Source organism: Acanthochromis polyacanthus, chromosome 1, assembly GCF_021347895.1.
Source record: "Acanthochromis polyacanthus isolate Apoly-LR-REF ecotype Palm Island chromosome 1, KAUST_Apoly_ChrSc, whole genome shotgun sequence".
In the NCBI taxonomy this organism is placed as follows: domain Eukaryota; kingdom Metazoa; phylum Chordata; class Actinopteri; family Pomacentridae; genus Acanthochromis; species Acanthochromis polyacanthus.
The window spans coordinates 12,324,435-12,337,831 of NC_067113.1; the positions used below are offsets into that span (position 1 = coordinate 12,324,435).

Genomic DNA, 13,397 nt, shown 5'->3' on the forward strand with positions numbered 1-13,397 from the left:
AAAGCAGCAGTTTTGCTGCCTTATGTGTGGTCAGACAGATGAAGGGATGGAGGGGTGGATAATGGATAAAACTGGATGGAGGGTCTGATGGAGCTCTGCAGACTTGGATAATGACACTTAAACTACTCCTCAAACCTCTGGGGTCACTTAGAAATGTCTTTATTTTAGAAATGAAGACAGCAATAAATGAATGATAAATCCAGTGTAGACATTGTTAATGTGGTAAATGACTATTCTATCTGTAAACGGCTGATTTTTAATGGAATATCTCCATAGGGGTACAGAGGAACATTTCCAGCAACCATCACTCCTGTGTTCTAATGCTACATTGTGTTAGCTAATGGTGTAAAAGGCTTATTGATAATTAGAAAACCCCTGTGCAGTTATGTTAGCACTGGGGCTGGGCGATATGACCAAAATTTTATATCCCGATATAGCTTATTTTATATCCCGATACGATATACATAACGATTTAGCATAATTTTGGTAAATTCAATGAATGAATGGGACCGGGCAGCGGCATACCTTACAAAGTATGGTAGTCTGATCCTTGTTGGTCTTTTTAAATCCAAACCACCGCCATATGACAGAAGTTCCACCTCTTTTAGGTACAAGCTCATCGGTTTGAGCTGGTTGTTCGTGTGCATATTTCCCAGTTTGGATTTTTGCACTAAAACAAAGGAACCATTAGGAGTTGTGGTTATTTATAGGTTACTATGCTGTGGTTCTACTGGTCCGGTCCACTGGAGATCAGACTGGATGTGGAACCTGGTATAAGATGAGTTTAACACCTCTGGATATTTGAAAATGGAATGGTGTTGGTGTTTTCACATTTAAAGAGACAAAGCAGTAAGTGATGACAGTGAGGAAGGGTTTTGGGATGCTGGGTTTTCCTGACAGCATCACACCTGTCATCTCGGCGATAGTTTATGATTAATGATTGTTGTGACCAGCAGGACTACAGCTCTATCCTGGAAGTTTTACCTGCCTGATGTCTTTCTTTCTCCATTGACAGTAACTCCTACTTTCCTCTTCCCGTATGGATTTATCGGCTTGTAACTGGGGTTACACCTGTATTCCCAGAACACAAAAAGGCACAAAGGGACGGTTTTCTGAAAAATGTCAAGTATAAAATAATGAATATATAAGAATATCTAAAGAGGAGCAGGTAGTTTGACATAAGGTTATAAAAGTCTGCATGTACATTTAACACTTTAAGATCTAAATATCTTAATATTCATGCTCCCCAGAGGATGAGAATATTTCTAGCTGGTCTTTAATGTTCCTCTACTGCCACCTCCAAAGGAGAACATCGCCTTCCATGAAAGAGGTCTGATGATGATATTTGAAACCCATCAGAGGATTTAAACAGCAGTGAACTCTTCACCTCTCAGATTCCTGTTTATGAATCACATCAGGAATCTGTTTATCCTGATAACTATTTATGGATCACATCAGGGATCTGTTTATCCTGATAACTATTTATGGATCACATCAGGAATCTGTTTATCCTGATAACTATTTATGGATCACATCAGGGATCTGTTTATCCTGATAACTGCTTGAATCTGTGTGGACTCTTTATCCTACAGTGATTGTTGAAAGCAGAAGGTCTTCCAGTGATGTCTGGCCTTGGCACCAGTATGGATTTAACTGAATAAAAATAATGATTACTAAATTTAAAGATTTCAGACACTAACGATCAACCTCACAGACGGGAAGTTAATGAAGTGTTGGAGACAGCAGTTGTTCATCTAACTAAAGAGAGAGAGACATAATCATTCTTCATCAAAACAAACAAAACAAAGTCCTGCTTTTTATCATAGAAATGTCAGATAAGTGAATGGTGACTCACAGGTTTCTGGCATTAATACTGTGCTGATGTTCTGGTTGTGATCACCAGGATGAGTTCCTGAAGGAGACTGAGACCCAACTCCAGACAGAGATCGCACAGCGCTGCCTCGCCAACGCTAGCAGCTCCAGCCTCCAAACAGAAACCTCTGAGACCTCAACAACCAACCAATGAGCTGACAGCACAGCCTGAACACACACACGTACACACGCACACACACACACACACACACACACACAGATCACCTTACAGTCACCACATGTATTCAGTCACCATCTCCCAGTGTTCCCAGTGTTCCCAGTCTAAACAGCTGACGATAATAATAATTCCACTGCAAATAATCACAAACATGAGACTCCAGATCTGGCTAATAAAGACGGAGTAGAGCTCCCTGATGGAACATCGCTTCCTTGTTGCTTCCAGCCTGATGTTCCCAGTTGATCACTGTTTTCCATACAGCAGTTTATCAGCTCACTCCAAACCTGAACAGAAATGAAGAGAACTCACCCAGCCCTAGCCCTATGAACCGTAACCATACCTAACCCTACTAAGCCTATCCCTACTAACCCTAAACCCGACTGACCCTACTAACCCTACTAACCCTACTGACCCTACTAACCCTACTGACCCTACTAACCCTACTGACCCTACTAACCCTACTGACCCTACTGACCCTTATCCTACAAACCCTAGAAACCCTAACCCTACTGTTAAAACTGGTGCTAGGTGATGATTCAGGTGGGTTGGTGTCACCTTGGTGTGTTGGTAAGAACAATTCTGGAGTCGAACTGGTAACACACTTATTAATTCACCATACCATGCTGCTTCAAACACAAATTAAATGCAATACAATAAAACAAACACTACTCAGATTTAACGCAAATACACATCAATGGTGCGTCTTAAAGTTCTAAAATGCTTAACACTGAAATAATAATAATCAAACGCAAGAAATAGCAACAAGGGTAGCACAAATCTGGCAGTGAAAGCGACTTATAGGTCGTCAATAACACACACACACCACTCCAACGTATTCCTGACTCTGCTGTTAAGTCTCCTCTGCTGCACAGTCTATGCACCGCACACACTCAAGCATGCCTCCACTCCACTGCTGTCCATCACCTACACACGTGATGTGCACGGGATCCAGCCCTTAACATGCATGCACGGGCGATGCACAGTTCTTTTTGGTCTTTCCAACACCTACTAACCATACTAACCATAACCCTACTAGCCCTAACCCTACTAACCGTACTAGCCCTGACCACTGCACCTCTTCTAAAATTAACTAATAAATACTGCATTATTACTGAAGCATCCTTCCTTACAGAGTGGTGATTCCATGGTGCAGATCTTCACCCTCTACTGGAGGTTTCTGGTGCTGCTATTTCACTGTCATGTGTGTTGTTATGTTGTGTGTGTGTGTGGTGTGAGGTCCAGTGTGTCTGCAGCCCTGTGAATGGTTCTTTTATCCATGGATGGTCTAACTATTGAGCTGAATAAATGGCCTGTATCCTGTGATCTGCTGATGTGACTGAATGAGGACCACCTCCCCTCCACCAACCATCAGCAGATCCACTGATTGACAGATGAGATATCTGAGATTCACACCCAGTGCACCTCTACATACATCCACACCCTTAGATGACACTCCACTGCCCCCTGGGCCAGAGTGGGAGGTGTGTGCGATTATTTGGTGTGTGTGGAAGCAGACTGATAGCAGTGTGTGACTCACCCTCCCACCCCCAGTCCTCCCTGATGTTTCAGTCGCCATCTCCCACCTCCTTCTTCTCCACCTTCATCATCGCCCATGTGGGCATGGCGCCCTCCCAACCTCCCTCTCCTCCAGCCAAACAGGTCCCAGGACCTCATTTCCAGCCCAGGTCCTCTCACTGGTGTCCCCCCCTCCTCCCCCAGCCGACCCTCCCTGAGGCCCCGAACCCCCTCCAGGCCTGATGGCAGAGGCAGAGGAGGCAGATGCCCGGGCAGTGGGAGCAGGGCAGCGTCCATGGCAGCACCGGGCCTCCTTTATCATAGTTAGGAGGAGTGAAGGCAAGGCATGAATATCAGCACACACACACACACACACACACACACACACACACACACACACACACACACACACACACACACACACACACACACACACACACACACACACACACACACGCTATGCAGACTAAAGCAAACTGCAGCTTGGACTGAAAATAAGCATTTATCAGTTTATTATCCTGATAAAACCAGAAAAGCCCTCAGAGAGATCAGTCCTCCTCCAAGGCTGCTCATTCCCTCATATGTCAGAAACGCAGCATTTATTTATGAGTTATTGATGATCAGAAATCACAGCTCCATTTAATATAGATGTACCCACAAACTAAATGACCTTCCTGTGAGTACTGGCGTGTGTTCTGTATGGCAGGCAGCTGACGTAATGTTTTTGAGTCATGAGCAATGGGCGGACGAACTGACGGACGAACGGACGGACGGACGGACGGACGGACCGACCGACCGACCGACCATGTCATATGAAATGACTGACAGTCCTGCTACAATCATTCCTCTGCATATAAATAAATTATAAATAACTAAATACTGAATTCACCAGAACTTCATAGAGTCTCTGTATGAGTGAAGACACAGGATAGAAGGGTTTCAAGTATTCTAGGATTTTGTATGAAGTGTATTATTATTGCATGCTTTTGCTAAGATATAGAAAAAAATAGATAAAAATGTATTTGGTGGCTTTGTGTGTGAATATGAATAAAAGTTTTTTTCAGACAGGTGATTTAGATGTAATCATCAGGAATATGAGACTAATGCACACTACTTTTTGGAGGACATCACAGAGGACATAAACCACTGGTTATTTCTCTAACTCTGTATTTTTAAAGCTTGTTCTAATATCCACTGTGTGAAGTCAGTATCCTAAAACAGCTACAGGGTTCATCTGTGTAGTTAAGTCCAGTGGATTGAGTGTTGTCAGGAAATAAAAGTTAAAATGTTGTCCCAGATCATAACAACTGCAGTATAAGTTGTTACTAAGAGACTGAATTTTGCCCCCTAGTAGCAATACGTAACACCTTATTCTGTACTGCTGCTCAGTTATACCAGAGTAATGGTGGTGTATTATGAAGAACTGTCACAAAATGAATAACTGACAGAATTCAACATGATGAACACCTAAACTACATATTTATGGTTGATAGAACTGGAAAACAGAATGTGCAGTTTGAACATGTATGTTACAGACAACTGTAACATACATGTTACTCAATTCAATTGAGAAAACTCTGTGAACTAGCAGACACAAAGTTTGTTCTCTTCCAGCTGATCGTCATCATAGAAAGTGTTGCAGTGAGAAAAACATAGCAGCACTTTCACTGTCTAACATTTCCTTGTGAAGGTGATATTTAGATACATCTACACCACCGTTCAAAAGTTTGGGTTCATTCAGATAATTCCATGTTTTCCATGAAAACTCCCACTTTTATCCATGTGCTAACATAACTGCACAAGGGTTTTCTAATCATCAATGAGCCTGAACACAGAAGCTGAACACAGCTGAGCCAGAACACAGGAGTGATGGTTATCTGACACAGACTTTTTGCTCTGCACCCCTATGAAGATATTCCATTAAAAATCAGCCGTTTCCAGCTAGAATAGTCATTTACCGTAAAACGGGGCTATAAGGGACAGCGGGGTAATAAGGGACATTTTTCCGGAAAATGTTTTAAATGTAATTCTGCGGTTTTTATGTTGAGCAGGATGCGGTTTTGTGTTGTTTTTATCAATTATCCATGAATTCTTAAAGAAATCTAGGTAAAAACTGCAGAATTACATTTAAAACATTTTCCGGAAAAATGTCCCTTATTACCCCGCTGTCCTTTATAGCCCCGTTTTACGGTACCACATTAACAATGTCTACACCGGATTTATCATTCATTTACTGTTGTCTTCATTAAAAAATACTTTTCTTTTAAAACTAAGGACATTTCTAAGAGTCTGCAGACCTTTTAATGGTATAGTATTTACTACAAGAAGCTTCAGGCATCATTTTTAAAAAAAATTAATAACAATAATAATAATAATAATAATAATAATAATAAGAGACTATACTCTATATTATTCTATAAACTCATAAAATTGGGTTTGTGCTGTATTTAGTTGTTTAGAAACTAAATCCATCAGACCAACGACCAGACTGGAGATGTTCTTCACATTTTGGGATGATGTGACCTGATAGCTGTGCATGGAGACACTGCTGTGGGTGTCATCTCCTCTTGTGTCCCTCTGAGGATGAGAAGGTGAAGTTTTCCTGAACACTGATGGAAGCAGGAGGTCAGCGCTGCTCGTAATCACTCATCTCCCTCTGACATCACGGCTGAGCAATTAGGAAGTACACTTGTGTTCTTTACTAATGAACAACGGCTGAACGAAGCCTCCCTCCTCAATGCTGCCATCCATCACCACACACACAAACACACACACACACACACACACACACACACACACACACACACACACACACACACACACACACACACAGACACACACACATACACACACACTCACACACACACACACACACACACACACACACACATACACACACACTCACACACACACACACACACACACACAAACACACACACACACACACACACACACACACACACACACACACACACACACACACACACAGACACACACACATACACACACATACACACACACACACACACACACTCGTCCTGCTGTTGCTGGGCTGTTGGAGGTGTTTTCACTGGTTTGATGAGTTTCTGGCCGATGTTCTCAGCCTCCTGCTGAATGTGTGGCTCCTCTCCTCCTCCTCTCCTCCTCCTCCTCTTCGTCTTTCCCCCTTGTCAACACAATCCCTCCATCCATCCGTCCTGAGGCAGGGGCCCGGCAGGGGCCAGTCCGCCCCTCACAGCGTCCTCTGGGTGCTTTCTGCTTCTCTTACAGTCCACCATACACACACACACACACACACACACACACACACACCACACACACGCGCACACACACACACATGCACACACACACGCGCACACACATACACACACACACATGCACATACACACTCTCTCTCCTTCTTCTATGTCTTTGGGCTCCTGGAGGACATTAAATGGATGACATCAGTTCTTCTAATTCGCAGCTCATTACTAACAGATAGAATCTTTAAAGTTTGTTGCTAACAGAAAAAAATCATTAAAGTTCGTGACTCACATATAGAATCATTAAAGTTCGTTACTAACAGGATAAAATGATTACAGTTCGTAACTCATAGATAGAATCATTACAGTTCATTACAGGTAGAATCATTAAAGTTTGTTACTAACAGAAACATTAAAGTTTGTTACTCACAGATAGAATCATTAAAGTTCGTTACTAACAGACTCATTAAAGTTTGTTACTCATAGATAGAATTATTACAGTTCATTACAGGTAGAACCATTAAAGTTTGTTACTCACTGATAGAATAATTAAAGTTTGATACTTACAGGATAAAATGATTACAGTTCGTAACTCATAGATAGAATCATTACAGTTCATTACAGGTAGAATCATTAAAGTTTGTTACTAACAGAAACATTAAAGTTTGTTACTAACGGAATAAAATCATTAAAGTTTGTTACTCATAGATAGAATTATTACAGTTCATTACAGGTAGAACCATTAAAGTTTGTTACTCACTGATAGAATAATTAAAGTTTGATACTTACAGGATAAAATGATTACAGTTCGTAACTCATAGATAGAATCATTACAGTTCATTACAGGTAGAATCATTAAAGTTTGTTACTAACAGAAACATTAAAGTTTGTTACTAACGGAATAAAATCATTAAAGTTTGTTACTCATAGATAGAATTATTACAGTTCATTACAGGTAGAACCATTAAAGTTTGTTACTCACTGATAGAATAATTAAAGTTTGATACTTACAGATAGAATTATTAAAGTTTGTTACTAACAGACTAAATCATTAAAGTTTGTGACTCATATATAAAACCATTAAAGTTCGTTACTAAGAAAAAAATCATTAAAGTTCGTGACTCACATATAGAATCATTAAAGTTCGCTATGAACAGATAGAATCATTAAAATTTGTTACTAACAGAATCTTTAAACTTTGTTACTAACAGATAGAATATTGAAGTTTGTTACTAACAGAATTATTAAAGTTGCAGTCTGCATGCCTAGGTACTTGATTTTATACACCTGTGGCCATGGAATTGATTGGAACACCTGATTCTGATTATTTGGATGGGTGAGCAAATACTTTTGGCAATATAGTGTATGCGTGACTAGTCAGAAGTCTGCACACATCTTGTCATTTACTAGTTTTTCTTTATTTCATGACTTTTTCCACTGTAGATTCTCACTGAAGGCATCAAACTATAAATGAACACATCTGGAATTATGGAGGAAACAAATTAATTACATAAAAATTAAGTTAAAAAATGAATTTATTAGAAGCTAAAGAACACATTTTAACCAGAGGTTGGATGTGTGTATATATATATATATATATACATATATATATACACACACAGATGGATGGATGGATGGATGGATGGAGGGACAGGATGGATAGATAGATAGATAGATAGATAGATAGATAGATAGATAGATAGATAGATAGATAGATAGATAGATAGATAGATAGATAGATAGATAGATAGATAGATAGATAGATAGATAGATAGATAGATAGATAGATAGATAGATAGATAGTGTCGTTGTTCCTCTCTCTGGTGTCCATGATGTGCAGGTGAAGGAGAAAATGTCCGTGACACTGACTTTCTTTAAAAGTATTTTATTAAAAGAAAGAGCAGCATCAGTACAGACAGAACCTGCCTGGAAGGAGCCAGCCAATTGAATCCTCCTTCCTGACAATGACCAACAATCAGGTTTTATAGGTTTTCAACATATAGGAGGGGTCAGAACAAATGGTTCTTTATTGCCTACCATATGGGGAAAGCAGAGAGCATCCCCAAACAAACCCCCCTTGTCTACAACAGCTGAAGAATCCCTAAATCAGTATTTTGGACAGAAGAACCCTCATAAAAACACCTCCAACAGGGCTCTGTAAACAGGAGAACACTTTCCCATGGCATGGGTTGAATATAATGCTGGTTCCATCTGTGGTCTGAGACACCAGAGCAGACACTACATATAACAAGCAACTCATATCAAATACTAGAACAAACAAAACAGATTCTATACTACTAACTTATTAGGTAATACATGTAACAGATCAGATACCACAATAGATAGATAGATAGATAGATAGATAGATAGATAGATAGATAGATAGATAGATAGATAGATAGATAGATAGATAGATAGATAGATAGATAGATAGATAGATAGATAGACATGAATACATGCTGGCTGGTGCTGACTGGCTGCTTCAGACATTCTCCTCTGATAAAAGCCAAGAGTATGCTGCTTCTAATTAATATAGAAGAGGAAGCAGACTGCTCCTCTTCCTCTCTCCATTTGGCCTGCTTGTTGGGATGACACATGCCCATCCATTACTGGAGAAATCAGGAGTGAAGAGGAGGGGATGCTTCTGCAGGGCTCTTGTTGCTCTGCCAGCTTTAGGGAAACAGACGACAGGAGAGGAAGCGACCGTCGTACAACTTCAGGTTCCTCGTAAGCTCCCAGATAAATCCAGATGTGTAGAACTCCTGCTGATTGTGGAGCTGTGAGCAAAAGTCAGAATAAAATGTCATCATACTCAGTGAGACTCCAGATCTGCTAGTTCAACGATGATGGACTGTTGATAAGAAGACGGAGAAACTATAACCCAGACCACTAAGAACAGGATGCAGCATGCAGTCAGACCAGAGGCAAAGGGAGAAGGCTTAGAAGGTTAGAAGGTTAGAAGGATGCTTCACTTCATCCAGTAAACATCTGGAAAAACTGGAATTCTTCATTACGATCGGCTGCTGTTGTTCCCTGAAGATGGTTGTGAAAACTATCCTACATAGATTGCAGAAGAGGAGGAGAAAGGCCACCTGAGGAGAGTCAGACTAACCCAACATTGACCAACAGCCGTCACAGGATGACTTCCATTCGCTCTGAACACTCTGAACGCTCAGGAAACAGAGAGAGCTGGAAAGCCGTGCTGTAATGTGTGAACCTTCAGAGGTTTGCCGTGGGCCCTGATCACCATGTGTGGATGTATCTGCAGGTGAAGGCTCCAGACTACCATGCATTCATTTCATCCTAATAACCACCTTTTCCCCTCCTCAGGCTGCTTCTTAAAAGAAAAGCAAAATGCTGCCGTTGTGCACCTTGACACCTGCCACAGCGTCGTGATAAATTTACATTAAAGAAGAGAGAATCTGGAGGAGCTGCTTTCCACTGCCTTTAATCAATGAAAACATTTTTGTGGGCCTCTGGAGAGCGAGTGGGGCTGAAGACAAATATTGGCAGAAAAGAAAAATGTGTCGTCCTCCCCAACGGAGGGACGTAATGATATTCAGAAGGAGACCCCCTGTTGAGACGCAAAGCAAACTGTTCCTAAGCAACAAAACACATTCTCCTTCTCCCACTGTGTGTGTGTGTGTGTGTGTGTGTGTGTGTGTGTGTGTGTGTGTGTGTGTGTGTGTGTGTGTGTGTGTGTGTGTGTGTGTGTGTGTGTGTGTGTGTGGATTAAGGGTGTTAGGGAACAGTGACCAGCATCATGGATCATGGATTCAGTCCGGATGCTGAGACACTCTCAGGCTTACCGCAGCTAAAGGCTCGTCTTAGTTCTGAGGCAGGACATATATGAGCCCAGCCACATGTTAAAGGTTCCCACCGCCATGTGATCCTGTTTTATCACACTATATTATCTTCATGGCAACAAGTAATCTCATTGACAAATACCAGTGCACTCCCTGTGTGATTCCCACTGTAGTTATTACCGAGTAATTAAGGAGGAAAGCTATGGATATAGGATATAAAATAATACGTTGTATGTTCTGAATAAATTTAAAATGCAGCTGAGCAGACATCTGAGAGTTTACAGTAAAGGCTCAGTTGTGTGTTTCCTGGAGGCCTTCACAGATGGACCATGTTCAGTCCATACTTCAAGCTTCATAAATTAAAGCTGGATGTCCACGACGATCCAGCCAAACAGGGCTACAGGGTGAATTCTGAATCACAAATACCTGAAGAATATGAATAATTCATGCATATTTTAATGGTAATTAATAAACAAAATTAAAAAGAGACTTCAGCAAGTTAGATAAGTGGCCAAAGACAAGAGAAAAGGAATTATTTTTGGTCAATAAAATGAGCCAAGCTACAACTAAACTGCTAACTCAGATTAGACTAAGCCCCTCTGGAGTCACAGAATACATTCATAAACATGTTTCTACAGAGTAATGCGGTGTAGTGTGTGACCTGTAGGTGGCCCTAAAAAGACTGAGCTGTGCACATAAAGGATGGATGGAGGCACTTTAAGCTGCTCCAGATTCAAAGGAAAAGAAAGAAATGTCGGTCCGATAACATTCTGATGGAATACAGTCACTTTTAGGTTTTTGTTTAATGCTCAGTGTTTGTCAAAGCTGCAAAAGAGACTTTTAAATGTGATATTAAGATCAATGTAAGCTGGTGTTATGAGCACCGACACCTCCTGAACTCAACGTTCATCCAGCCTCCATCCATCTGAACTACAGTCTGATAACGGTGGAGTGATGCTGTTTACATCCTAAACTCTACACTGGATGAACACAATCAAACATTAGATATTAGAAAGAACAAAAACACAAACAAATCCCTGACAGCTGATAAATTATCTAAGACTGACACCTAGTGGTTCAACCCTGCCAGTGAAACAGAGACACGTTTAGCTGGAATCAAACCTGAAACTCTGGCAGAAGTTTAGCTGAAGTCTATGAAAGTCAATGTGAGCCCAAAGTTACAATAAACAGATGGATATTTATTATTTCCATTATTCTATGACTTAGATATTTTTGACAGAAAAAGACGCTATAGCCAAAGGAAAGGAACAATCAAACCAAAGGAGGAATCTAATGGAGGAAGCATGGAAGCATCTCTGCTCCTATCGCTGATATAAACTAAGTTTGGTTCACATATATTTCAGCCCACACATGGTCAAAGAGAGCGTTGAGATCAGTCTGGAATAACGGCTTCAGACTGCTGCACCCAGAACCTCCATCCATCCAGTCTCTATACACCGCTTTATCCTCACTAGGGTCGTGGGGGGTGCTGGAGCCTATCCCAGCTGACTCGGACTACGTATACAAACCTACGGGCAATTTAGAGTAACCAATTAACCTCAGCATGTTTTTGGACTGTGGGAGGAAGCCGGAGTACCCGGAGAAAACCCATGCATGCACAGGGAGAACATGCAAACTCAATGCAGAAAGATCCCAGGCCCAGGATTTGAACCTTCTTGCTGCAAGGCGAAAGTGTCAACCACTACACCACTGTGCAGCCCTCTCCCAGAACATGTTTACTTCAAACACTAACATCAGTCCTGCATCCTGAATATTTGACTCATTTACTATCAGACATATTCTGAAGGATTTGCTGTTTAGTCTCTGACTCAGGTATTAAAGCTAAAAGGCCAAAGCATGCAGCTGTACTGTCTCCAAGCTGCTTACACCCACTGACCGATTAGAAAGCTGTGGGTTAAGGCGTTTATAATTTAAAATAAGTCTTAGAGTATCTGTCATTTCCGTTCATGCTACTGCATCATGTAAATCAGCTTTTAGGAACATCCATCCTAATACAGCTACTGATAGCCATTAGACGAGGACCCCAGCAGACACTGGGCTTTATAGAGGTAGGTGTGCATTATATTTGACCTTTTACTTTAAAAAAAATCTTGGTGTCGAAATACACTGAAGTAGAACTAATGAAAGTATATCAAAACACAGAAATATTAAAGCACAGTACCTGGGAGTGCAGTACTTCGGTAATAGTATTTAGTTATTTTCTACCACTACACAGAATAAGCATAGAACTGTACAATACATTTGAAATGAAAAAGGGGCTTTCAGCGCCCCCTGCTGGACACACAGAGGAACTTCATCTGGTAAACAATGCTAGCTTTGTTGTCTCATACACACTACCGTGTAAATGTCTGGGGTCTCTTCGAAATGTCCTTATTTTTGAAAGAAAAGCAGTTTTTTAATTAAGGTAAAGCAGTTTTTTTCTTAAATGAAGACAACAATAAATGAATGATAAATCCAGTGTAGACATTGTTAATGTGGTAAACGACTATTGTCGCTGGAAACGGCTGATTCTTCATGGAATATCTCCATAGGGGTGCAGAGCAATGAGTCTGTGTCAGATAACCATCACTCCTGTGTTCTAGCTCAGCTGTGTTCATCTTCTGTGTTCGGGCTCACTGATGATTAGAAAACCCTTGTGCAGTTATGTTAGCACATGGATAAAAGTGGGAGTTTTCATGGAGAACATGGGATTGTCTGGGTGACCTCAAACTGTCAAACAATGGTGTACCTAAACATATCTCCACAGTGCTGAAGAATCGTCTG

General features: G+C 40.9%; 1 protein-coding gene across 1 annotated transcript in view; it reads left to right on the top strand.

Annotated features, from left to right (window-relative positions):
• The window catches only part of si:dkey-288a3.2 (protein phosphatase 1 regulatory subunit 37), a 93,502-nt gene extending 89,743 nt beyond the window's left edge, over window positions 1-3,759 (top strand). Inside the window, exon 11 of the mRNA XM_051941663.1 lies at window positions 1,904-3,759. Coding sequence (XP_051797623.1) covers window positions 1,904-2,026 — 123 coding nt within the window. The 3' untranslated portion in view covers window positions 2,027-3,759. The remainder of the gene's footprint in view (window positions 1-1,903) is intronic.
• The last annotated feature ends 9,638 nt before the right edge of the window (window positions 3,760-13,397 follow it).